Source organism: Cnephaeus nilssonii (genome assembly GCF_951640355.1).
Source record: "Cnephaeus nilssonii genome assembly, chromosome: 20".
Lineage (NCBI taxonomy): Eukaryota > Metazoa > Chordata > Mammalia > Chiroptera > Vespertilionidae > Cnephaeus > Cnephaeus nilssonii.
The window spans coordinates 48713314-48740223 of record NC_137091.1 but is presented as its reverse complement, the minus strand read 5'-3'; the positions used below and the strand labels follow the sequence as shown (position 1 = coordinate 48740223).

Sequence of the window (26910 nt, the reverse complement as noted above, 5' to 3'; positions counted from 1 at the left end):
ATCCAATCAAACACGCCTGTGTGATGGCATCCCAACGAAGATGCTGGACACAGGAGACTGGAAAGCTTCCGGTTAGTGACACACCATCATGTGCTTGGAGGTGGACACATCCTGAAGATATAGCAAGTTTCGCTGCTGGTACTGATTTGTATTCTTTATATAATAAAATTGTAACCCTAAGTATAGCACTTCCTTGAATTCGAGTGACTGTAGGAAATTATTGAATCGGAGCGGAGGTAGTAGTGGGAACCGCCACCATGTTTGGCTGTTGGTCAGAAGTGCAGGTGGCCGGAGAACACCGGAGCCTGCAGCTGGTGTCTGAAGTAAGGGGCAGACTTGTGGGCACTGCGCCCCTAACCTGTGAGGGCTGTGCTAACTCCAGGTGGCACGTGTTGGAATTGCACTGTGGCTCAGAAGTGGGTCCTTCTCCAGTCGGGCTTTCAGATTAGACTGCAGCCCTGGTTGACACGGTGACTGCAGCCGGAGGATCCCGATAGGCTGTGCCTGTTTTCCTGGCCCTCAGAGAGAATAATGGGTGTGTTGCTTATGCCACTTCGATTGTGGTAATATTGTAACACAGCAATAGAGAACGAACGTGCTCTCAGACCCTCTGTGCAGCTTCCACAGCACAGTGCCGCCACAAGCAAACACTTCACCACTGGGGGGTGAGAAGCAGCTTCAGATGATTTCGTGGAACAGGAAGTGAACAGGCTTTTGAGACTGAGCTGGGTTCCATTTCTTGCACCTGTCTCTCCCACTTCTGTCTTTGAGCAAGGGACCCTTGCTGTGCCTCAGTTTACCTATCTCCAGTCAATGAGGCCCAAAGGAATTTTCCCAAACACAATGGGCCGGAAGCACACTAAATCACCTGTATGGTGAAGCTGGAAATCATTCAAAATAGGTAAACTGGGATTTATTCTTCTAAGTGGCGGAGGCACAAATATTTTCTGACCTAGAGACAAAAAGCAGTGAGAAGGTGTGGTGAGCGAACGGAGAGGAAGAGAAAAGAAATGCTTGTGGTTTCACACCTTCTGGTTATTTCATTTCGGTGGGAGCCACTGTCTGAGAGCCTGTGAGTCACACACATACATTTCCCAGGCGTCAAAGAGGATTTTATTTTTTATGTTTTTCTTTTTCTTTTTTTCCCTCCATTTTTTTATTAAGGTATTATATGTATACATATCTTACCATTCCCCCACCACCCCACTTATTTTTTATGTTTTTAAATGGTGTTTTTTTTTTAAATTGATTTCAGAGAGAGGAAAGGAGAGGGATAGCAACATCAATGATGAAAATCATTGATCAGCTGCCTCCTGCACGCCCCCTCCTGGGGATCAAGCCCAGAACCTGGGCATGTGCCCTGACCAGGCATTGAGCCAGCAACCTTTCAGTGCACGGAATGATGCCCAATTGAGCCACACACCGGCCGGGCTATCCCCCACTTATGCTGTGTATGTCGCTGTTGTGTGTGTCCTTTTCCTGCTCTACCCCGTAGACTCACTGCATTGCCAGGGTCTGAGAGCCTTCTGTAGCAACGGAACTATCTGGCCCAAGCCCTTAGTTCTGAGCCTGTGCACAATGTCTAGCAATCGGAAGGTTTGCCCAGGATTTCCACAATTTTTGAGCAAAGTGCCTCCATCTCCTCCATAGAACTCTGCAGCTCCAGCCTTAGGCATCTGGGGGGTTGCCTGCTCGGTGCCTGAAATCGGACGGCGACAGAGGAAGTTCTTCTTGGAGATCAGCTGGAGAACACGCTGCGATCCATGGCACAACACGCTTCCAGAAACTGGCTGTGGAGGAGGGAAGTGAGACGTCAGAGAAAGGTCCTAACTGCCCACTTTCCGCAGTCAGGGGTGACCTGTGACCATCCCAGCTTTTGAAGCTTCTGTGAACGGTGCAGGACTCCAGGGCAAGTTGACATGACACTATGATCCATAAACTGCTTCCTCTCCTCTGTCTCAGTAAGTCTAGCGGGGCGGGGCGGGGCCGTAGAGAATAATTGGTGAGAGGTTTGAATCGGGGGTGGAAAGAGAAATTATAACATCAACTGTGGTTTACTGAGTGCATGTGATGTATTAAAAATCTTGCCAAGCCCTAGCCGGTTTGGCTCAATGGACAGAGCGTTGGCCTGCGGACTGAAGGGTCCCAGGTTCGATTCCGGTCCAGGGCACATGCCTGGGTTGCGGGCTCGATCCCCAGTAGAGGGCGTACAGGAGACAGCTGATCAATGTTTCTCTCTCATCATTGATGTTTTTATCTCTCTCTTCCTCTCTCTTCTTCTCTGAAATAAAAAAACATGTATTTTTTTAAAAAATCTTGCCAAGACACACACACTACCCCTAAACCTGTGCTTTCTAAATCGCAATGAGACTTGCTCCAACTTTATGATTTTTGCTGAATGTCTCATGGTTTTCTTAACGACTCAGATATTTTGTTTAAATAAAAGTGTTTAAGATAGAAACATTATATCAGTAGCATGAATAAAAACCTGGTGTCAAATAGAAGGTAACTATGAAGTCAAGAGAAAGAAACAATGTTACAATACATATTTTTTGTTAATCTCACCCAAGGATATTGTTTCCATTGATTTTTAGAATGGAAGGGAGAGAGAGAAAGAGATTGAGAGGAACATCGATGTGAGAGAAACACACAGATTGGTTGCCTCCTTCATGTGCCCCACGACAGGGGCTGGGGATCAAATCTGCAACCCAGGTACGTGCCCTTGACTGGGAATTGAACCCTCGACCCTTTGGTGTGTAGGCGGAGGTTCTAACCATTGAGAAATACTGGACAAGGCAACAATATTTCAATTATACACTGTTGCTTGTCAAGCTTCTGAGCCTGAAACCTGCTATTTCTTTGGTATAAAGGCAATTAGTCATGATGGAGAGGCATTGAAGGCTAGCTTTGAATAGACTTTCCTGTTGATAAAATCGAAGGCACTGGTCAGTGGTCAGACATGTGACGTTTGATAAAATCATGAGTGCTCACCCTAGCTGGTTTGACTCAGTGGATAGAGCGTCAGCCTGTGGACTAAAGGGTCCTGGGTTTGATTCCGGTCAAGGGCACATGCCTGGGTTGCGGGCTTGATCCCCAATAGGGGGCGTACAGGAGGCAGCTGATCAATGATTCTCTCCCATCATTGATGTTTCTATCTCTCTCTCCCTCCCCCTTCCTCTCTGAAATCAATAAAAATATATTTTAAAAATCACGCGTGCTCTGATCCTCCTCCCTTTCCCCCGGAACCAGCACCGGACAGCAATGGCTGCGTTCCACATTTGGGAAACACCACTGTGATCCACCACCACCACCAAAACCCTGCGAGAGCACAGGTCCACTCCCACAGGCGGAGAACCCAACGGGAGTTTGCAAACTGAATCAGCATGCACACATGGTATGCAGGGAAGCGGAATTTCAACCCAGAACTGCCTAGCTCCCCAAACCTTTCCTCCCAGCCCTGGTGTTACCTTATGGGAAACACATACAGGAAGGTCCTTGGTATAGATGCATCCTGGGAGTGTTTGCAAGGACTTGGGGTTGGAAGAAGCCCGAGGAGGGAAGATGGAAAGGCCATGACGCCCCAGCTATGGAGCTAGGATGTAACTCAACGTGGGTATTTTCAGAAACCAACGGAGCCCGACAGCCACAATAATCAGGAGACAGAACTCGCCCTGGCGTGGGCCTTCGCACTTGGCTTCCTCCCGCTGCCACAATTTCAGATCCCAAGCCCGTAGGCTGCTCCAGAGCAGCCCTCACCTCAGAGGCTCGTCTTGTGGGGCGGGAGTGAACGAAGCATGTGGCCTGGAGACTCGGCCGCTGCACACACACGTCTGGGGGCCTTGGGAACACACACCAACACTGAAGCGTTTCCTCCTCTCTCAGGGTCAGCTTCACAGAGGCTCAGGCCTGCGTGACACAGACTGAGGCGCACAGCCCGTGCTCGAGAAATGGCATTTTTTAGGTTTACTTGGTTAGGCACCGATTCCACCAGCAATTCCTTCCAGAAATCGTCCCTGGATGAAAAATTTCATTCCTTTGCATGGCTGAGTAATATTCCGTTTTGTGTCTATACATTCCATTTATGCATAGACCACGTTTTGTTTATCCATCCATTTGCTGATGGGCACCTGGGTCTTCTCCAACTTCTGGCTCTTCATTAGCTTCCTCCCTTCAATGAGGAGGTTCACTGTTCTCCTCATTTGGTCTTTGAGAGATGGTGAGTCTCTTAATAGACTTCCTGTTGCTCCCTCCAAGCAATGAGGCCTCTGAGCAGGTCCTGGCTGTTACCTGGGTATGTCCTGAAGAAAGAAGCGAGATCACACGAGATGTTCTGGGGCCTGGGAGTGTTGGATAAACGTCACATGACTGACCACCATCTATCAAGCTCAACAAAGCGGCCAACCTCCTTCAGATTAACAGAGCTCGAGAGACCACTGAGCCCTGACCAATTTGGCTCAGTGGATAGAGCCTCGGCCTGCGGACTGAAGGGTCCCGGGTTCGATTCCAGTTGGGGGCGTGTCTTGGTTGCGGGCACATCCCCAGTGGGGAGTGTGCAGGAGGCAGCTGATCGATGTTTCTAGCTCTCTATCCCTCTCCCTTCCTCTCTGTAGAAAATCAATAAAACGTATTTTTTTTAAAAAGAGAGACCACTGAAAGTGTAGCTTAAGGTGCTTGGGCCCTGAGGGTCTTGAGGACAGGAGGAGTTTGCTGGAGAAGGGGCCAGCATTGCAAAAGCTCTGAATTTTTGCAGGCTCCAGAATGTTCCATGGGTCGAGAGCGAGCACATCCTGACTTGAGAGAGTCATAAACATAATTCCCTCAGGAGTTGTTCCATGAGGCCTGGAATTTATTCCTTCACTGCAAGTCAGATGGAATTGCCGCTCTCTCTGGGCAGCTCATTCAGCCTACAGACTCCCCGAGTCCCCGAGACTTGAAATCTCTTGCAAGGAAGTCCGAGCTCTCGTCATCACTTAGCTTTCTGTCACGACAGGAAGCTGGTCTTTACCGCTGGTCTCTGACCTGCTATGCAGAGAGAAGAAGTAGCACCTACCGGCCCGCCCAGCACGATCCATCAGAAAGGAGAGGACCAGCGCCGTGGGCTCCAGCTCCTCTTTGCAAGGCAGGGCAAAAGGACACAGGTCCAGGCTCCCAGGGCTCTGACGCTCGGAGACCAGGCTCTCGCTCCAGAGTCAGGTCATGCTGCCTCCCGAGTGCATAGTAGCTTCTAAGGAGTTAAGATGCTCACAGGTGTCTCTCAACTCTTTACCTTTTCCCATTCTCTGTGGACTCACTGACTGTAAAAAAGAAATTTCTTTCAATACTTTAAACACTTGTATTATGCTTTTTTTTTTTTTACTGTGGTAAGATATATGTACATAATATTTATCCTTTTAACTATTTGTGAGTGTATAGTTCAATGGCATTAAATACATTCAGATATTTTTACAATTGATTTTGAGAGAGGAGAAACATCAACCTGTTGTTCTACTTACTTATGCATTCATTGGTTGGTTGTTGTCCCAAAACACAAAGTTAGTGGGTTTGATTCCTGGTCAGGGCACATACAAGAATCAACCAAGGGCCTGTTTGGTGTGGCTCAGTGGCTGAGCATTGACCCATGAACCACGAAGTCAGGATTCGATTCCTGGTCAGGGCACGTGCCCATATTACAGGTTCAATGCCTGGTGTGGGGCAATGCAGGAGGTGGCCAATCAATGATTCTCTGTCATCTCTCCTTCTCCTTTCTTGATGTTTCTCTCTCCTTCTCCTTTCTTCTCTCTGAAATCAATAATATATTTTTAAAAAAGAATCAACCAACGAATGCATAAATAAATAGAACCGATACATGTTTCTCTCTCTCCCTTCCTCTCTCTGTCTAGAAACCAATAAATAAAATTTTAAATGTATAAAAATATTCAGAGTGTTGTACAACCATCATCACCCAAAACTTTCTCATTGTATCAAATATCAACTGAGTACCCATTATCCAATAAGCCATTTTCTCTTTCTTCCCAACCTCTGGTAACCTGTTCTACTTCCTGTCTCTATGAATTTGCCTCTCCTAGGTAGTTTGCATAAGTGTACTCATACAATATTTGTCTTTTTGTGTCTGGCTAATTTCATGTGCATCATGTTTTTTTCAAATATGTTTTTATTAATTTTTATTTTAAAAAATGTATTTCTGTATTGATTTTAGAGAGGAAGGGAAAGGGAGAGAGAGATAGAAACATCAATGGTGAGAGAGAATCATTGATCAGCTGTTTCCTCACAACCTCTAACTGGGGATCAAGCCTGCAACCTGTACTCTTGGACAGAATTGAACCTGGGACCCTTCAGTCTGCAGGCTGATGCTCTATCCACTGAGCCAAACCGGTTAGGGCTGCTTTTGTTAATTTTAGAGAGAAAGGGAAAGGGAGAGAGTGAAATACCGACTTGAGAAACACTGATATATACACTGAGTGGCCAGATTATTATGATCTCTGAACGCATAATAATCTGGCCACTCAGTGTGTGTGTGTGTGTGTGTGTGTGTGTGTGTGTATACATATATATATATATTAGAGGCCCAGTGCATGAATTCGTGCATGTTTGGGGTCTGGCCAGCCTGGCCAGGGGGAGGGTACATGGGCGGTTGGCCGGCCTGCCTGTTGGTTGAACTCCTGGTTGAGGGGACAATTTGCATATTAGCCTTTTATTATATACGATATACACTGAGTGGCCAATTATATATTCAGAGATCATAATAATCTGGCCACTCAGTGCATATGTTTCAGGGATATATAGATATCCTATATAATAAAAGCCCAGCGACCAAACAGCAGAATGACCAGAACAACTGGGTGACGAGTCGCTATGATGCACAGTGACCACCAGGGGCAGACACTCAACGCAGGAACTGCCCCCTGGTGGTCAGTGTGCTACCACAGTGGGAACACCGCTCGGCTGGCCAAGATGAGCAGCTGCTCCCGCTGCGAACCCCTGGGCCGACAGGCAGGAACCCAGGCTGCAATGGTCGCCGCCTCGCTCCCTGCCGCCTCCTCCAGATGCCCGCAGACTGCGCAGGAGTGCCCTAGCCGGGCTCGCAGAGCTGACCCCGGAGGCTGTGCGGGTTTGTGGCCACCGCGGGACTGAGGCCTAGTCCGCCGCCTCTCAGTGCTGTTGTCCCTGGGCCTGGCCCTGATTGGGTCCCTGGAGAGGTGAGTGCTCCAGCTCCACGGAAGATGCCGGACCAGGGAGTAGCCACTCAGAGGGCGGGTCCATACATTGATTGGTTGCCTCCCATATATATCCTGATCAGCACTGGGGAATGAACCTGCAACCGAAGTATGTGTCCTTGACTGGAAACTGAGTCAGCGACCCTTCAGTGCCTGGGCTGAAGCTCTAACCACTGCTCATGCTAAAATTGTCCCATGCAATTTTAGCACAAAGGCCTGGCAACTTCCCCATTTTCACTACTAAGACACAAAACTGTTTGGCCCACACAGGGTAAAAAGAGGAAATCTCTTAGAAACACAGGCCTAACCAACATCCGTTGACTTAAATCAATCTTTCTTATAACAATGCTCATAAACAGGCTTGATGTTTACTTTAAAGATATGTTAGTGAAAGAAACCAAGATGGCGGCATAGATAAACACCTAAACTGCTGCCTCGCACAACAATTTCACAACTACAACTAAAAGACAAAACAGACATCATCCAGAACCACCGGAAGGCTGGCTGAGTGGAAATTCTACACCTAGAAGGAAAGAGAAAAGCACACGGAGACTCAGAGGAGCTGCAAAAGGCTGAGAGGATGGGCGGCTGAGTGCCTGGCTGGCTTTCTCTGGCGGGAGGGAGACGGAAGCTCCCGACTGCACTGAACCCCAGTTCCAGGCGAAACCCTGGAGACCCAGACTCATACGGGGGAATCTGGACTGTCAGGGAAAGAGGAAAGCACACGGAAAATCAGGGGAGCCGCGAAAGGCAGAGGTCTGGAGGTGCGCGTGTGAGTGCGTGCAGAGAGGACTGACTGCTGAGTGCGCGGCTGGCTTCCTCTAGCGGGAGGGAGACGGAAGCTCCCGAATGCACTGAACTACAGTTCCGGGCGAGAATCTGGGAATCCAGATTCATTGGGGGAGAAACTGGACTGTCTGGCAGTGGGTGAAACTCGAGGGCGGCTTTCTCTCAGAGGTGCTTGAAGCTATTACCGAGGGACACTGAGACCCAAGGGCTCATAGGGCAGGGCTGACAGGAAGCCAAGGCTGTCTGCTCAGCCCTGTGACTCCGCCCCATCCAAGCTGAGCACAAAGGCTTTTGCAATTTTGCAAGTCTTGTCTCATAAGGCTGTCTCCAGCACAGAAGTTCTCCCGGCGTAGACACAGCTGATCCTCACAGCCAATTGGCCTGGAGGTCAATTCCCCCCAGTGATACCAACAACAATCAAGGCTTAACTACAACAAGGCTGTACACACAGTCCACAAAGGGGTGCACCAAGAGTGTCCACCTCAGGTAACTGGGGAGGCTGAGCCACTGGGCCCTATAGGACACCTAGCACACAAAGCTACCCTACCAACTCAGGGAAGCAGCAAGTTGGTAGAGTATTTATTAGAGCTTCCCCTCCACTCTACCAGTATCTTCTGCTCTGACCAGCAGTTGGTCAAATGTTGAAACTGCCGTATTTATCACGTCTTTTAAATTTTATTTCGTACGTTCTCACAAATTTATCTAATTTAGAAGAATTTCAATCTATATTATATTATCAATTTGCTCTTCCAGGTGTAAAATGTCGAGTGTATTTCCATTTTCAAGATCTTGTTTCTTGTTTGATATCTTGTTCTTTTCCATAAATGCTCACTCTTATTGTAGAACTATTATCTCCTCTCTCATAACTCCGGAGATATGCTCTGAAAACCACATTCTGATGATAATAAACGTGATTCTCTGAAACAGAAGTTATTTGCTTCCCTGCTCCCTTCACAGCGTTGGGCCCAGCAGACCACAGTTGAGTGCGCTCCTCTCTCCCCCTCATTACAGCTGAGTCCCTTCTCATGGCTGCTGCACTGTGTGTATGAAGAGGTGGGGGGCGGGGGGTTCTGCCCACTGCACTTCTCAGGGTGCTGGGATGACCGGGCCTCCTTCTGGGCTGTGCACCTGCTGCTGAGCCTCTCACTGTGGGGCGTTAGGAAACCTCAGGTACCAGGAGACGTTTTCCGTTTCTCCCACTCAATTACTAAAACTCGCGCCTCGTGCTGAGAATAAACGCTGTGGCTACTCTCTGGTGAGCGCAGTGAAATAACCAGAAGTCTGCATTCACAGGCAGGATGGGCGGGCCCATCGAACAGACAGTGGTGGCTCCCTCTGCCAACACCTCCTCTCAGTCTCCACCTTGTCCTCACGGAACAGCGTTAGCGAGGCTCCCACTCCCCAGTGGTGACTGCGTGTTCATTTTAGATTGTGTTTTTCCTCCTCACACAGCTCCCACTTTTTATGTGTCTATTTGGAAACAATTCTAGATTCACGGGAAGTTCGAAAATAGCACCGATTTCTTCACTCGGTTTCTCCCAATGGTTCCATTACTCACTCATTACAATAAAAAAGGAAGCTGACATGAATACAATGTGTGTGCACAGTTCTATCATTTTTTATCACATTTTATCATATGTTCACCAACACAGTCCACAACTGATCTAGACCATCACCATGAAGATGTCCCTCATGCTATCTCTTTACAATCACACTCACCTCTCTTCCTAACACCATCTTCAACCCTGGCAACCAATGATTTCTCCTCTATCTCCAAAATACTGTCATTTTTAGAATGTTCCATGTGACAATGCCTGGTTTCATTTTCAGAATGTGGTTTCAGCCCTATCTGGTTTGGCTCAGTGGATAGAGCATTGGCCTGTGGACTGAAGGGTCCTGGGTTCGATTCAGGTCAAGGACACATGCCCAGTAGGGGGAGTGCAGGGGCACCCAATCAATGATTCTCTCTTATTATTGATGTTTTTCTCTCTCTCCCCCCTTCCTGTCTGAAATCAATAAAAAATATATTTTTTAAAAAAGAATGTGACTTCATTTCCGTAGTTAAGGCATCAGTCTATACACCAAAGGGTCACAGGTTTGATTCCCGGTCAAGGGCAGGTACCTGGCTTGCAGGTTTGATCCGTGGCTTCGGTCAGGGCCTGTGCAGGAGGCAACCAATCAATGTGTCTCTCTCACATTGATGTTTCTCTCTCTTCTTTCTTCCCCTCTCTCTAAAAACCAAGGCAAAAATATTCTTCAGCGAAGATTAACAATAAAAAGTAATGAATGTGGTTGTGACATCAAACTTGTGGGGTCACGTGAAGGGAAGGAAGAGATGGGCTGGAACCAGCACCCATATCAACCTTTCCTTCCTCCTGTGGTTGTAAAACTGAAACTGGTCCTTGAATCTAGCGGCAGGCTCAGTATGAGGGCTGAATTCCTTTCTCTCCTCTTATTTGGTAAGTTTCTTAGGATTGATTTATTGGGATTTGAGACAAGGGTGGATCGACTGATTGAGAGATGTGACGAATACAACAGAAATAACAACACTGCCTGCTATTTATGGATTGCTTCACACGCCGGGACCCGCGCTGCAGGCCTTATGGCCACTTACGAATCAAGTGTTTCTCAGTTTGGGAATGTGTGTCCTCCACAGTCATGATGGTGCTCTATGCCGACACCACCTTCATGTGATTAATAATTTATTGGCCCTGAGTCAACTCTTTCTCTTCAAAACAAATCAATGTATTTAGTTGAAATAATGTAGCAAAACTGTAACTAATAATGTAGTCACTTACCAAAAAAAAGAAAGGTTACTCTAAAAAATAATACAATGGAGAGGTGGGAAATGTTGAGAATTCTAGTCTGCTGTTCATTGTCAAGTTTGAGCCCATGGAGGAACACTCTCTTTTATAGTCAGTGACAGAGGTGTGATACCATACGCTAAACTTTTCTCCTTGATTTGAACAAAGGGGCTCAGCCCTGGTGGGTGTTGGCTCAGTGGTTAGAGCATCGGCCTGAGCACCAAAGGGTTGCAGTTCGGTTCTCTGTCAAAGGCAGGTACCTGGGTTGCGGGTTAGCTTCTGGCCCTCCAGTTGGGGTGCATGTGGGAGGCAACCAGTCGATGTGCCTCTCATTTAGATGTTTGTCTATCTCAGTCTGTCTTTCCCTCCTACTGTCTCTGAAACGCAATGGAAAAAATATCCTTGGGTGACAATTAACAACAACAAAAAAGGGCGTAGTGTGATCTGACAGGGAGCCCTAACTGTGTGATGCTGTGACCAGGGCCATAGAATACTGTCATTGGCTCAGCTGACATCATCCCACAGAGCGCCTGTGGCCCGCATCCCACACTGCGGGAAATACCTCTCAGATCCTTTCAAACAACCCTGCATGATGGGAACTGTCCACAGCGGTAAGTGAGGACCCGGACACTAAGGGCGGGGTCCTGCAGGGAGTGAGCAGAAAACTCAAAATGCAAGTCCAGTCCTGTCTTCCTCCTCAGCTTTACTGTTTCTCTCAGTTTTCACAAAATTTAAAGGGAAATAGATATGGGGTCTTCAGAACCCTAATGTCCTTGGGCTGAATGAACAGATGCTGGGCTGGGGGAAGTCTAAGGGCACCACAGGAGCCTGGTCACCCTGCTAAGTGAAAAGCCAATCCCAAAGATCACACAGGGAGTGATTTTCTTCCTGTGAAAGTTCAGAAATCTATGGAGACAGAAGGCACATTAGTGGTTGTTTGGGGCAGGGGTGGGGGAGGCAGGAGAACAGGGGAGCCTTAGCCTGTGGGCATGGGATGTCATCATGAGGCCCTGAACATGTTTTCAAGTTGACTGTGAAGTTTGCACACATCTGGGCCTACAGGAAAGCCACTGAAACATACACTGTAAGTGGAGATTATATGGTGCGTGAATTGTATCTCAATAACTCCCTTTATTAATGTCCCTTGGTGTGGAGTGGGGTGCATCTCAGGACGTCTCTCTGTAGGTGCCAGGAAACCCAGGCTTCCTCTCACAGAGACAGTGTGCGGCTCCTGGCTTGGTTTTGGTCACCGAGACCCAGGTCTTGATTCTGACATTTCTCTGAATGTCAGAGCCCTTAGGGCTTTCCTGATGTGAGAACCTCATCTGAAGACAGTGAGGGTTCCATCTTGAGGCCTTCTGGTTGTTTCCAGGAGGTAAGTGGAGCCCCCTCCTGCGCACAGTGGCTGAGCTGCATTTGACAAACAGGATGTGGCGCTGGGGCGCACACCCTTATGGGTGCAGAGGAGAATTACTACATCAGCAGCGCTACCTTTATGATCAGAGGCCTTGTGTGTATATTAAGTCTCCTTATTTCCACGGGAATGAACCCTTTTATCCTCCGTCTCCTCCCCTTGGCTCAGGTGCTATTTCTATTGGAAATTCCCCGCCCCCCAGAGAACTCCCCATCATCTACAAGTGAGACAGTATGCCCCTCCCTTCTTTCGTCCGTCAGAGAACTATGTCCCTTTTTCGGGTCCTGAGGCACCTCCTCTGAGACTTCTGAGAAGTCTCCTCTTATCTCTGTGCAGATGATGTGCAGAGTTGAGATAAGATGAGATGGTCTGTGGTTGGGCAAGTTTAAGAAAGGGTGGCTCAGAGTCTGTAGTTCAACCACCATGTTCCTCCAATCATGCTGGGCAAAGCCTCAGGCATCAGAGGGACACCCCATTCAGGACGCCCCCAATCATAGGCTCCCTGTTCCCCATCAGCAGTGTCTTTGGGAGTGAGAGGGGCTGGTGTTGAAGAGGTGGGAATTGAGGAGCGTCTCACTGTTTTAGAATCTTGCTTGATACTCAGCCAGAGGATGTCACATCAAGAGGATTGGGGTCTGCACTTAAAATTGCTTCGTGAGGCTTTATGGTCATGTCTCTTATCATCTCAGCTTAATTTACAGGTTAAGCTGGACTCTGACACCCCAGTCCCTTTCCCTGCCCTGACCTCCCAACAGCTACGGACAACTTCGGGAGCCTTCACAGTGCTGGACTCACTCACACCAACTCGCTCCCATAGGATGCCATTCTCACACCTAACGCTGCTCCGTTTGCTGTGGGTTTACACGGGCTGCTGCTTGGCACTGGTCTCCCCACCTATGCAGCTATGCTAACACCGGCTGTGGTGCCACACTGCCCGCCCCGCACAGTCCCATACCCGGAGAGGTTCTGTTCTGTGGGCCCCACTACAGAGCTGGGCAGGGGACAAAGGTCCGGCTCCCAGGACTCTGATGCTCGGCACCAGGCTCTCTCCAGAGCTGGGGTCATGCTGCCTCCCAGGTGCTGCCTCTGAGAGTGCAGGTGTCCACAGGTGTCTGCTCTCTGCGGTTTCCCTCACCCATTTTCTGTGGTCCCCCGACGGGACATTTCCTCCCAGGGTCTTGGCAGTCACTACCTTGCCTTTTTCATTCCATAGATTCATTTTCCTTGCTGCATCCATGTGCTTACGGAAAAAGCCTGGTAACTTCTCATGTCCCCCCTTGAAACACTAAACTGATGCTTCATACGGAACAAAGAGGAAATTCCCGTTCTTAGCAATACACGCTTACCTAAACTCCTTGTTCAATTAATAAGTTCATTGCAATGCTATGGCTGTATAGGCATGATATTTTCAGGTAAATTTAAAATCAGGCAAAAGTGTACCACCTCCATTGCACTTAAGGAAGGACAGCTACGAATGGTCTGAGATGGACACAATCACCTTCACTTGGAAGTCTCTCTTTTCTTTTTAATACTCGCCCAAAGGTATTTTTTCCATTGATCGTTACAGGAAGTGTGGAAGGCAGGAGGGAAGATGGAGGGAGGGAGGGAGTCAGAGAGAGAGAGAGAAGCAGAGAGACAGACACAGATGAGAGACACATGACTGATTGCCTCCTGCACATGATCTGACAGGGGCAGGGGATGGAACCCGCAACCAAGACATGTGTCCTTTACCAGGAATCAAACCTGTGACCCTTTGGTCTGTGGGCTGATGCTCTAACCAGTGAGCCAAACCAGCCCTGGTTCACTTGGAAGTCTCTTTATCCACCAGTTGCCTTTGAATATGTTTCACATGCCTGAGCAATGTTTGCCCTGGTTCAGTTATAGCAGTGGTCTCCTCCTTGGCTACACACTTGTATCACTCAAGGAACAGATGTTAAAAAGTAGAAATGTCTGAGCCCCATTTGAAGACTTTTGACTTATTCTAATGTGGTTCGGTCTGGCCCTAAACTTTTTACCTGCCCCCAGGGGAGCCCAATGTGTAGGCAAAGTTAAGAACCACTGAGTGAAATATCCTACAAATACATGTATGGGAGACGGGAAAGAAGGTATGCTTTCTCCGTTCTGGAATATCCATTTGGAGTTTTCAAGGTTTGTTTTAGGACACTAAGCAGTGAACTTTGTCCCATTTAGATGTCATGTGATGAAACACACAAGGGCAAAGATGGGGTCAGAAACCTTAAAGAAAGCTAAGGATGTCACAACTAGCGCTATCCTGCCATAGGGCCCTCTGCCTCCCAGCCAATTCCTTGCCCCACCAAATGAATGTGGGTCTCTGTGGTGTGAGGTCGGGATGGGGTGAAGCTGATGGAAGACAGGAATAGATTGTAAGGTTGCCAACTTTCTACATCCTGGTAAGATCTCTCACTCATTCTTAACCTCATCTGTCAGTCAATGTGCTTTCACAGAGGTCCTACTATGGGCCAGGACCTGTGAACACTGGGAATAATGTGGAAAGCATGGACTCCCTGCCTTCTACCTGCTCACAGTGACATCTTGTGTCCCCCATGGTAAGAAGTACGTAATCTTCCATGAACTCTCTTAAAAACTGCAAGCAGCCAAGCTGTGATGGCTCAGTGGATTGAGTGTCATCCCATAGACTAAGAGGTCCCCGGTTCATTCCCAGTCTGGGCACAAGCCCGGGTTTCAGGCTCGATCCCCAGTAAAGGATGTGCAGGAGGCAGCTGATCAATGATTCTCCTCACTGATGTTTCTACATCTCTCTCCCTCCCTCTTCCTTCCTCTCTGAAATCAATAAAAACCTATTTTTAAAAAATTGGAAGCAAATGTTATGACTTACTTTATACCATCCAAGGCCCCTGGTAGACTTTGCTATGGGGGTTCTGCAATCACAGATGAAACTGTCAGAAGACTCAGGCCTATGCGGGGCCTCAGGTAACATCAAGAGTGAAGACAGGGTCACACCCAGTGACCAAGCTTCCCTGATCTTTCTCATGATTACAATCTCCCACACAAGACTGAGGGATCTAGAAAACATAACACAGACACCAATAGAAATGGTAACACACAGCGTGCTTCAGGACAGAAGATGAGAACAGGCAGATTTGTGGAATTCTGTGGAAGCAGGAAAGATCTTGGGGCCGTGGGCGGTGAGCGCAGCTTGGAGAACCTCTGGGAGGTCTGATGCAGGACCTTGGAGCAGAGCAGAGCCCAGCGTGGGAAAAAGGAGAAATCCCAAAAGCATGGCTGCCATCACCAGCCCCTGAGATGGTCCCTCAGGGATGAGGGCAGAGTGATGACGTGGGCTCCAGGCAGGAGCCTGTCTCACGGACGGTTCCTTTGCAGGGCTGTGTGCTGGCCAAGATCCAAGAAGAGATGGTGAGTGTTTCTAAAGGAAAGCCTTCCTTCTCCTTCCCTCCAAAGTCCCCTCACCCTCCTCTTTCTTCAGAAGAGCAGGTGAGTAAATCAGTCCAGCCTGGACTCTGCTTCCTTCCAGAGTCACTTCCCAGGCCCTCCATCCGGGCCTCGCCCAGCTGGATGGTTCCTGCCAACAGTCATGTGACACTGCGATGCTCCACGCCCACTGGGGAGGTCGACTTCAGAGACATGAAGTTTGCTCTCAGAAAGAACAATGCTCCTTTGGAGTCCTCGCCATCTCCTGATTCCCCAGAGGGGCTGGCAGAGTTTCACCTCACTGACCTACAAACCAGTGATGCTGGCGAGTACACCTGTGGATACTACAGAAGAGGGAACCCCAAAAGAAGGTCGCCGCCCAGTGACGTCCTTCTCCTACTGGTGACAGGTGAGGACGGGGGGCTCAGAATGACACACCATCTCCCCAGGACAGGGACGAGGGGGGATCCAGAGAATGAGAGAGGAGCAGGGGTCTCCCCTCCAGTGTAGACGGGAGGTGAGACGGAGGAGGACAGGAACAGAGCTGAGGGCCCTGCCTCCATCCAGGGCTTGTCGGAGGGACCTCTCCTTCCTGGAGTCAGAGCAGAAAGAGGGTGAGGTCAGGTGCCTGTCACTTCCCACACTCCCTGGGAACCTGCCAGGACAACAAGCCTGAGCGGGGACCCAAGGCTTCTGCCCATGACTTCTGAGCTTCCTTCTCTTACAGGAAATTTACTTAAACCTTCCCTCCACGCCCACCAAAGGGGTGAGGTGCCTGCAGGAGAAAACGTGACTCTGCGGTGCCAGCAGCCCAGGCCTGTGACAGAACCTCACATGTTTGCTCTGCTGAAGAAGGGAACCCCAACTCCCATAAAGCTCCAGAGTGCGGCAGGAATGGAGGCAGACTTCTCCCTCCCCAGTGTGACAGGCAGGGACACTGGGGACTACAGCTGTGTGTACTTCCAAACAAGGGCTCCCTTCTGGGCCTCGGAGCCCAGTGAGCAGCTCACGATCTCGGTGACAGGTAAGGTTCCTGCAAGATCTTAAGAACTTTTTTCAAAATTAAGGTATTGAGAAGTCCAGATTGGTAGTTACAAAATAGTCATGGGGATGTACAGTACAGCATAGGGAAGATAGCTAATAATATTGTAATAACTATGTATTGTGGAAGGTGGGTATCAGAAATATCAGGGGGAACACTTTGTAAAAATATATGATTGTCTAACCCAGTGGTTGGCAAACTCATTAGTCAACAGAGCCACATATCAACAGTACAACGATTGAAATTTCTTTTGAGAGCCAAATTTTTTAAACTTAAACTTCTTCTAACGCCACTTCTTCAAAATAGACTCGCCCAGGCCGTGGTATTTTGTGGAAGAGCCACACTCAAGGGGCCAAAGAGCTGCATGTGGCTCGCGAGCCGCAGTTTGCCGACCACGGGTCTAACCTCTATGCTGTACACCTAAAACTAATACAGAGTAATAATAAATGTCAACTGTAATTTAAGAATAAATTTTAAAAACAGAAATTGCTCAGTTGACCTGTCATCATCTGATTCTCACTTCCTAATTCCCATCCTTTGCCTTTCCCTGTTCTGCACTTTTGGACAATTCTTGCTGTTCTTCAAAATCCCCTCCCCGCCGTCACCACCATTCCTTCCGCCATTCTCTGCATCGCTTCAAGTTTTGGTTGATCTTGACCATAGTGATTTCTTCCCCACGACTCTCTTTTGTTCTCAGAATGTGGTGTTCCGCAGCCTCTTGTTTCAGGGAAATGGATGCAATGCCTTTTTAAATTTTAATTTCACAAGACATACTGGTATAATTTGTCTAAGATGATCTCATTTCCTGCTGTGACACATGCTATGTTTCAGCTCTGTACTCTTTTCTGCTGTGCAGTCTTCCCATGTGGTCGGTGAATGTCTTACAATTAGGTCAAGGTCTGTACGGCCAGCCCTGAGAGACGCCCACAGCTCCCTGATTCCTGGGAAGAAGTGTCCTTACCCATATCCCCCATGGACTCTGCCTTGTCGGTGATGGATTTAGAGATCACCTTTGCACGAGTTGGGATGAATGAGATGGGGGGGGGGATATAAATTCAGGCTTCCCTTCAGGAATGAGGACCAACGGCAAGGTTGAGCCATTCGTGACTGAAGCTGAACACATCATGGTCAAGGTGCTTGGCTGCCAAACTCTCCCTAGCTAAGTTTTGTGCTACGAGGACGTATGCTGATGCAGCTGCTGAATTTCAGTGCTCTGAGGGGCATGTCTGGCTCCCTGTGTTGCTTGGAAACAGATTCCTAACACATGGAGGGAGAGGGGGAAGGAAATGCAGGACAGTGGAAATGAGATGAAGAGCAAACAAATGGAGAAAGACAGAATACAAAGAAGATGGGAGAACCACTACTTGCATAAAACTCCACATTTTATATATATTTTTATTGATTTCAGAGAGGAAGGGAGAGGGAAAGATAGAAACATCAATGATTAGAGAGACTCATTGGTCAGCTGTCTCCTGCACACTCCACACTGGGGATCCAGCCCGCAATCCAGGCATGTGTCTTGACCAGGAATCAAACCATGACCTCCTGGTTCATAGGTCGACACTCAACCACTGAGCCATGCTGGCCTAGAAAAACGCCACATTTTTATTCCAGTGACTACAACTTCAATGAAGGTACATCTGACCACTGCCCAGGAAACACACGTGGGCAAGTGAGGGTCATCTTTAGGAGAGCCACTGAGAAGGAGGGACATCAGTGATTCTCCTCTCCCTTTCAGATTCCCTAGGTGCCACATCAAGCGATTACACCACGGGTAACCTCGTCCGCCTGGGACTGTCTGCCATGGTTATGGTTCTAATGGTGGCCTTCCTGCTGGAAGCCTCTTGGAGCCAGAAATGGTGTCCGTGTGGATCCGGGTAAAACACTGAGCACGTCTCTCTCTCATGGGCTGTTGTAGTGATGCGGAGTTTCTTTAAACACAAAACTCTGCCATGGGGAGTTATATTTTGCAATATGGACACAGGTGGAATTTTAGATGGGATTTTTGTTCACCAGGTGACTGTTCTGTTCATTGTAAGAACATTTATTATCTCTTTTGTTTTCCTATTCAACAGCAGTGAAGACCCAATTTTTGTGGAAGAATTAAAGCAGGTACTGTCCATAATACCATTTCAAACACCCTTATATGGGGAGGATGGGAGAAGGGGTGATTCTTCCTGGCTGACAAGCTGTGAGAGATCATGAGAAAAAATATCCTTCCTTTGCCTCCCTACCTTATCTCAGGTCTGTCCTTTACCCACAGGTCCCACAGCTGCCCGGGGAAACAACGGGGCTTGATCCAGCCAGACCTGCTAAAGCTTAAGGGCTCTGTGAAACCGACATTCCCAGCCAGCCCAGGCAAGATGCTGACGTCGTTCTTCCTGCGCTCTTCATCTGGGCCCGATGGCATGACTGAGCAGAAAGACTCACCTAACACATTTAGGATCACTTGAAAAAATACTTACAAATTCAGCATTGGGCTGAGTAGCAGGTACAGTCCCATGTGCAGGAAGTGTTCTTCCACTGAAAACTGGTGGAGCCGGCCAGTGTGGCTCAGTGGTTGAGCGTTGACCAATGAACCAGTCAGGGCATGTGCCCAGACTGTGGGCTCCCATCCCCAATGTGGGGTATGTAGAGGACAGCCAATCCATTATTCTTATCATCGATGCTTCTCTCTCTCTCTCTCCCTCCCCTTTCCTCTCTGAAATAAAAAAATACATATTTTTTAAAAACTGGGAGAAATATGGGTTCCTATATAGTTTTTATTAGTGATTCCCCTCCACTGTTTTCTGCTCTCGACCAACAATTGGTCACGTGTTGGAATTTCTCTATTGATCACACATCTTTTAAATTTCATTTCATACATTCCAAACGTTTTACCTAATTTGGGCGAAGTCCACCCTACATCATATTAACAATTTGCTCTTGAGTTGACCTCAGTATTTCTGGTGCCGGCGTAAAACATTACAGAAATAATTTTTAGATTTAAGTTCGTGTCGTCTGCTCCGTTCGCTGTGTTGGGCCCATCAGATCACGGATACATCCTGTTGCCTCTCCTCATCGCTGCTGCACTGTGTATATGAGGAGGCAGAGGAAGGCTTTCTGTCCGCGGCGCTGCTCAGGGCCCCGGGGATGCTGGGACTCCTGGGCTGTGGACCTGTTGCTGAGCGTCTCAGTGGGGGTCTCTGTAACCTCAGCACCAGAAGTGTTCCGTCCCTTCCACTCAATCACTAAAACTCATGCTCCTGCTGAGAACAGACACCGTTGGCTGCTATTTGCCAAGAATCGTCAGAATGGAGAGAAGTCTGTATTTAGAGGCCGTGGTACATCAAGGAGACACCAGCTGTCCAGTCTACAACCACCTCTGGCTCAGTCTCCACCCTGGCCTCACATGGGACAGTTTAGCGATGCTCCCACTCCCCACTGTGTGGCTGTCCGTGTCTGTTTTAGATTGTGTTTTCCCTCTTCAATTAGATTCCATTTTTAAACATATATATTTTTTTACTGATTTCAGAGAGAAAGGGAGAGGGAGTCAGAAACATCAATGATGACCGAGAATCATTGATTGGCCGCCTCCTGCATGCCTCTCACTGGGGATCGAACCCACAACTGGAGCATATATCCCGACCGGGAATTGAACCGTGACCTCCTGGTTCATAGGTCTACGCTCAACTACTGAGCACACCAGCCACGCTAGGTCCCACTTTTAATATGTTTATTTTCAAATCATTATAGATTCATAGGAAGTTGTAAAAATAATATAGATACTTGTCCCTTCACCCAGTTTCTCGCAATGGTTTCACTATTCATCCGTTACAATATTAAAAGGAAGAAGTTGACATGAATACAATGTGCACAGTTCTAGGTCATTTGATCACGTTTAGATTTGTGTAGCTATCGACACAGTCCACATACTAATCTAGTCCATCGCCATGAAGATGTCCCTCATGTTGCCCTTTTACAGTCATAGCCACCTCCAGCACTGTTTTGCCTAAGACTCTATTAAAGGATGAAACACAGTCTTCAACCCTGGCAACCAATGATTTCTTATCCATCTCTATAATTTTGTCACCTTCAGAATGTTATGTTAATGGGATCAGATAGCATGTGAGTTTTTTTTCCTTTGTTTAATGTATAGAACCAAAGCTTGTAAGATTTTGAGAACGGGTGTGTGTTTTTTCCATTAAGCCAAATGTCCTTGAGAGCCACTCAAGTTATTGTATGTGCCAACAGTCTGTTACTTTTTATTCCTGAGAAGAATGTATGACAGTTTACTCAGCTGTTGATCTACATTTTGGATGTTTCCAGTGTTTGGCTATTGCAAAAAAGACTGACATGAACATTTATGCACAGAATTTTGTGGGGATGCAAAATTTATTTTTCTGTGGATAAATGACCAAGATGGAGATTTCTGGGTCATAAGGAAAGTGTGTTTAATTTTATTTTTTAAAAAAAACAACTACCAAACTATTTTGCAGAATGACTGTCATTTTTAAAAAATATATTTTTATTGATTTCAGAGAGGAAGGGAGAGCGAGAGACAAAAACATCAATGATGAGAGAGAATCACTGATTGGCTGCCTCCTGTACATCCACTATTGGGGATCGAGCCCGCAACCCAGGCCTATGCCTTGACTGGGAATCGAACTGGTGACCTCTTGGTTCCTGGATTGATGCTCAATCACTGAGGCACACCAGGCTGGGCTAATGCCTGAATGTCCAAAAGCAATGTCTGAAAGACCCACTTTCTCTGCATCTTTGCCACTATCTGATAGTATGATTATTCTTTTTATTATAATATATTTTATTTATTTCAGAGTAGAAAGGAGAGGGAGAGGGAAAGGGAAAGAGAGAAACATTGATAATGATTGGCTGCCTCCTGCACGCCCCCTACTGGGGATCAAGCCAGCAACCTGGGCATATGCCCTTGACTAGAATCGAACCTGGGACCCTTCAGCAGTCTGTAGGCTGATGCTCTATCCACTGAGCAAAACTGGCTAGGGCTGATTATTCTTAATTTAAATGTTCTTATTGGTACATCACCCTATCTAATAAAGTGGGAATATGCTAATTGACCATCATGCCCTCACAAAGGTGGCAGCACCCACATCCAATAAACAGGGAATATGCTAATTGACTGCCATGCCCTCACAAAGATGGTGGTGCCCATATACACAAGATGGCGATGCTCAGCCCCCTCAGCCCCGCCTCACCCAGTCAGAGTCCCCTAGTCCCCTCAGCCCCGCTGGGGGGTGGCAGGCACTGCAAGTCTCATCCAGCTGGAGTCCCCCAGTCCTCTCAGCCCTACCTCATCCAGCCTCAGTCCCCCAGTCCCTTTAGCCCCACCTCATCCAGCCTCAGTCCCCCGGTCCCTTTAGCCCCGCCTCATCCAGCCTCAGTCCCCCAGTCCCCTCAGGCCGCCTCACCCAGTGCCCGCAGCATCCAGCCTCAGTCCCCCAGGCCCCTCAGCCCTGCAGGGGAAGGCAGTTGGGGGCGATCAGGCCATTAGGGGAGCAGTTAGGCATCAATCAGGCCGGCAGGGGAGCAGTTAGGGGGTGCTCAGGCTGTCAGGCAGAGTGGTTAGGGGCGAGTGGTTAGGAGCCAGCAGTCCCAGATTGTGAGAGGGATGTCCGACTGCCGGTTTAGGCCCGATCCACATAAATGTACTCATACTTACATAATCTCTCCAAAATTTTACAACCAGAGTGATGTCAGCAGCATGGAGACATAAATGTCCCTTTTTTCTCTCCCTTTCCACAAATTGATTTACAATGAATCGAACATCCATAACCAAACAAAAACCCCTCTGCAGATCAGACTAAGACACCCAAGACATTCACCCATTTGTGCATCCAGAGGTGGGTGGATGGGACCTTGAAGGAGGCTGTGCAGTCAAGGCTGTTGCCGCACCGAAGGTATGGATCAAAGATGTAAACATAAAACACGATACCATAAAACTCCTAGAAGGAAATGTAGGGAAGAAGCTCATTACATGGTCTTGTCAATGGTTTTTGTTAATTATATTTTTTTATTGACTTCAGAGAGGAAAGGAGAGTGATAAAAACATCAATGATGAGAGAAGAATCATTGATCGGCTGCCTCCTGCACGCCCCGCACTGGGGACTGAGCCCACAACCCTGGGCATGTGCCCTGGACCGGAATCGAACCTGGAACCCTCCAGTCCGCAGGCTGATGCTCTATCCACTGAGCCAGACCAGCTAAGGCTGTCAATGATTTTTTTTGACATGATATACATAGCACAAACAACAAAAGCAAAAATCAACAAATGGGACTATATCAAACTCAAAAGCTTCTGCATGACAAAAGAAATGATTAACAAAATGAAAAGGCAACCTACAGAACGGGAAATTTTTGCAAACCATATGCCATATGAGTTATTATTATAAACATATGAAGAACTCATATAACTTAATGACAATAGCAACAATAAAAGCCACAAACAATCTGATTAAGAAGTGGACAGAACTTAAAAAGACTTTTTTTTCCCCAAAGAGGACATCAAAATGGCCAATAGGCACATAGATATTCAACATCAGTAATCAGGGAAATCAAATCAAATCAAAACCATAGTTGGAATGGCTATTATCAAAATAAGAGGTAGCAAGTGTTGGAAAGGATGTGGACAACAGGAAACCCTTGTACACTGTTGGTGGGAATGTAAACTGGTGTGGCCACTTTGGAAAACCATATGAGGGTTCTCAAAAAATTAAAAATAGGATTACCAAACGATCCAGCAATCCCACTTCTGGGTAAAAGGAAATAAAAACAGGATTTCAATGAGCTATATATTCTCGGTATTTATCACAGCATTATTCACAAATAGCCAAGATGCCATCAACAGATGAATGGTTAAGAAGCTATTACCGAACTTTTCCGGGAGGAAGAGGAGGAGAGATGGGCTTTGACCGAGTTGTGGGTGGGAGGCTGCCGAGCGGTCCCTGCCGGCGGGGCGGCCAGCTAGGCAGCTGTCGGGGGAGCGGCCCATGTCCGACACCGGCGAAGCCCTGGGTCCGGGGCCCCGACCAGGGGCCGAAGCTGGTGAGGGCCGCCTGGGCGCCCCGGCCCAGGATAAATGTGAAAAAGAAAATACCGAGAGAGATATAACTCATGCTACGAATAGCTGCTTCACACATGGAGAGATGCAAGACCAGTTCATTTGGGGAAATTGTTCAGAGGATGAACTCATCAGAACCCAACCTCAGCGCTTGCCTCAGCTTCAAACTTCAGCACAAGAACCCAGTGAAGAGAACATAGACAAGACAAAGAACTGCCACAAAAGTCTGAGCAATGGAAATGGAATTCACCATGGAGCCAAACATGTGTCTGTGGATAATCGAAGACTTTCAGCACCTGTTTCTCAAAAAATGCATAGAAAAATTCAGTCCAGCTTGTCTGTAAATAGTGATATCAATAAGAAGAGTAAAGTAAATGCAGTCTTTTCCCAAAAGCCAGGCTCCTCACCTGAAGGGAGAGGGCCAGGTGATCTCTGTTGCTTGACTGACTAGCATCCTCCAGCCACCCACCACATTCCAGGCTCACTGTGGTCTGGCCTTCAGCTCCTCTCAGGAACTAGTTATTACCTCCTTCAACTGGGCCTCATCCTGCACTTGCTCAGATTAAAGTCGGGTTAAATATTATGAGCCTGAGAAACCTTTTCTTTATTATAACATAAACCCATGTGATGACATTGGGTTTATAACGTACAGACCTTTTAAAAATAAAAACGGCTTGCTTAAAAAAGGAAAAAAAAAAGAAGAAGAAGCTATTACCCATAAGTGACAATAAGGGTGGACCTTGAGGGCATTATGCTAAGGGAGACACACCAGAGAAAGATAAGAACCTGGTCTCACTTATACATGGAAGCTAAAAAAGTCAAAGCTGTAAAAGACAGAGTAAAATGGTGGTTACCAGGGGATGGAGGTGGGAGATAACACTGATGTCTTTTAAGGATACAAACTTACAAGGAGTCATAAGCCACAGAGACCTAATGCATAGTATAATATAGACCAGTGATGGCGAACCTATGACACGCGTGTCAGCACTGACACGCGTCGCCATTTCTGATGACACGCGGCCGCATGCCGAGGATGAAACATTTGCTGCTCCTGAGGATGAAACATTTGCGACTAGAGTCTTGGAGTTAGTTTTTTCCTCAAAGTGACACACTACCCGAGTTATGCTCAGTTTTTTGGCGAAGTTTGACACACGAAGCTCAAAAAGTTGCCCATCACTGATATAGACAATCATATTGTACAGTAAATCCTCATTTAATGTCACAAATAGATTTGTGGCTTTAGGAGTCACCACACGAGGAAACCAATTTTACCACAGGCTAACTGATATAAACACGAGTTAAGTTCCGAGGCATCTTACCGCCTTTACAAACAAACTACATTCAACAAAATGTCATTTGAGACGTCATTTGCTGTTATGTAATGTGACAAATATCCCTACGAACTGACAATCCTGTCACAATACATGAATGTATGAAAGTAACACCCTGCACACCTTAAACTTACACACTGTTGCATGTCACAATGTATTCAATTACAGAAAAAGATGGAAGGACACGAGTGAGCATGCTTTGATACCCTATTTTAAGCCTTTAAAAATATTAAATTGGACGAACAAAACAGGTCCAGAGACATGGACACATGGAACAGACTGACAAATCTAAGAGGGGAAGAGATTAACCACAGAACATATATGCATAGTCCAACGACACAGATAATGGTGTGAGGGCGGGATGGAGGGGGGCAGAAGGGGGGCAAAGGAGGACATCTGTAATACTGCCAATAAAAGTATAAGGTGGGGCAAAAGTAAGTATACAATTGTGAGTATGAGAAACAGCCTATTCTTGCAATTATTACTTATTGTATTATTTTCCATACAAACAACTGTAAACCTACTTTTGCCCCCACCCTGTGTATATTAAGTTGGTTACACTAATAGCCAGTTCTAGGGGAAAAAAAGAAAAAAAGAGCCTATGGTATATCTAGGGTGCGCTTTAGGGGGGCCACAGCTGGTAAGGACCAACAATCAATCAGAGGGAGGGTCTATGGGGGGAGCGAAGGCTTATGGAAGTTCTCGCACTCGACGCAAAAACTCCGTTAATAATAAAGCTCTAAGTTCCACATTCACCTTCCCTGAACTTCCCCTCCCTTCTGTAAACACCCCTGCACCCTGCCACGCGGGAAGACTATGCACTGAGATGCAACTCTTTTTTTTTTTTTTTAATCCTCACCCGAGGATATTTTCCCATTGACTTTTAAGGAGAGTGGGAGACAGGTCCGGGTGAGGCCGTGGGCCGCTGGATCCGGGTGAGGCCACGCGACCCTGGGTCTGGGAGAGGCCACGCGCCCCTGGGTCCGGGGGAAGCTAGATCCCGGGTCCAAGTGAGGCCGTGTGCCCCTGGATCCGGGTGAGGCTGGGTCCCGGGTCCGGGTGAAGCCGCGCGCATCTGGGTCCAGGTGAGGCCACGCACCCCCTGGGTCCGGGTGAGGCCATGGGCCCCTGGATCTGGGTGAAGCCGTGCCCCTGGGTCCGGCCGAGACCAAACCAGAGGGTGTCGGACCTGCATCACCACCATTTGTCCACCATCCAGAGCTGAGGGGTCAGTGCCGACATGTACTCATAAGGAACTGGTGGACATTGATATTGGGTCTCAAAAGAACTGTTGGTCCAGAAAGAAACTCACTACAGACTGATTCATTTGCCTGTCAGCATAACTATTATTGCTCGTCTCACATTCGGTTCTTATAAGTATAACTCTAGTGACACATGATCTCGCTCATCTAGGGGAAATGATGAACAACATGGACTGATGAACAAGAACAGACCCAGAAACAAGGAGGCATCGATCGGACTGTCGGGCCTCAGAGGGAGGATAGGGGAGGGTGGGGGGAGGGGGGAGAGATCAACCAAAGGTCTTGTGTGCATGCATATGAGCCTAACCAATGCTTAAGTTCAACAGAGGGTTGGGGCATCCATGGGGAGGGGTGTGGGATTGGAATGGGGGGATGAGGACAAATATGTGACACCTTAATCAATAAAGAAATTTTAAAAAAAAGAGAGTGGGAGACAGAGGGAAAGACAGAGAGAAACATCCATGTGAGAGGAACACACTGATTGGTTGCCTCCTGCACAAGCCCTGACCAGGGCCTGGGCCAGGGCGGAACCTGCAACCGAGGTACACGCCCTTGACCGGAATCGAAC

The 26910-nt window shown here is 47.6% G+C and overlaps 2 protein-coding genes across 2 annotated transcripts; both read left to right on the top strand.

Annotated features, from left to right (window-relative positions):
• Positions 1 to 257: 257 nt before the first annotated feature.
• Positions 258 to 19015, top strand: LOC307116150 (T-cell-interacting, activating receptor on myeloid cells protein 1-like; the record flags this gene model as incomplete). The annotated part of the gene is made up of 8 exons (XM_079799823.1): positions 258 to 323; positions 15585 to 15617; positions 15688 to 15695; positions 15749 to 16041; positions 16360 to 16656; positions 18413 to 18551; positions 18750 to 18786; positions 18938 to 19015. 8 exons carry the CDS (start codon positions 258 to 260, stop codon positions 18995 to 18997), a joined length of 933 nt encoding a protein of 310 aa, XP_079655949.1. The 3' UTR covers positions 18998 to 19015.
• Positions 19016 to 23641: 4626 nt separating this feature from the next.
• On the top strand, positions 23642 to 24200 carry LOC307116149 (myoD family inhibitor domain-containing protein-like; the record flags this gene model as incomplete). Its single annotated transcript, XM_079799822.1, has 1 exon — positions 23642 to 24200. Exon 1 carries the CDS (start codon positions 23679 to 23681, stop codon positions 24198 to 24200), a length of 522 nt encoding a protein of 173 aa, XP_079655948.1. The 5' UTR covers positions 23642 to 23678.
• Between the last annotated feature and the right edge of the window lie 2710 nt (positions 24201 to 26910).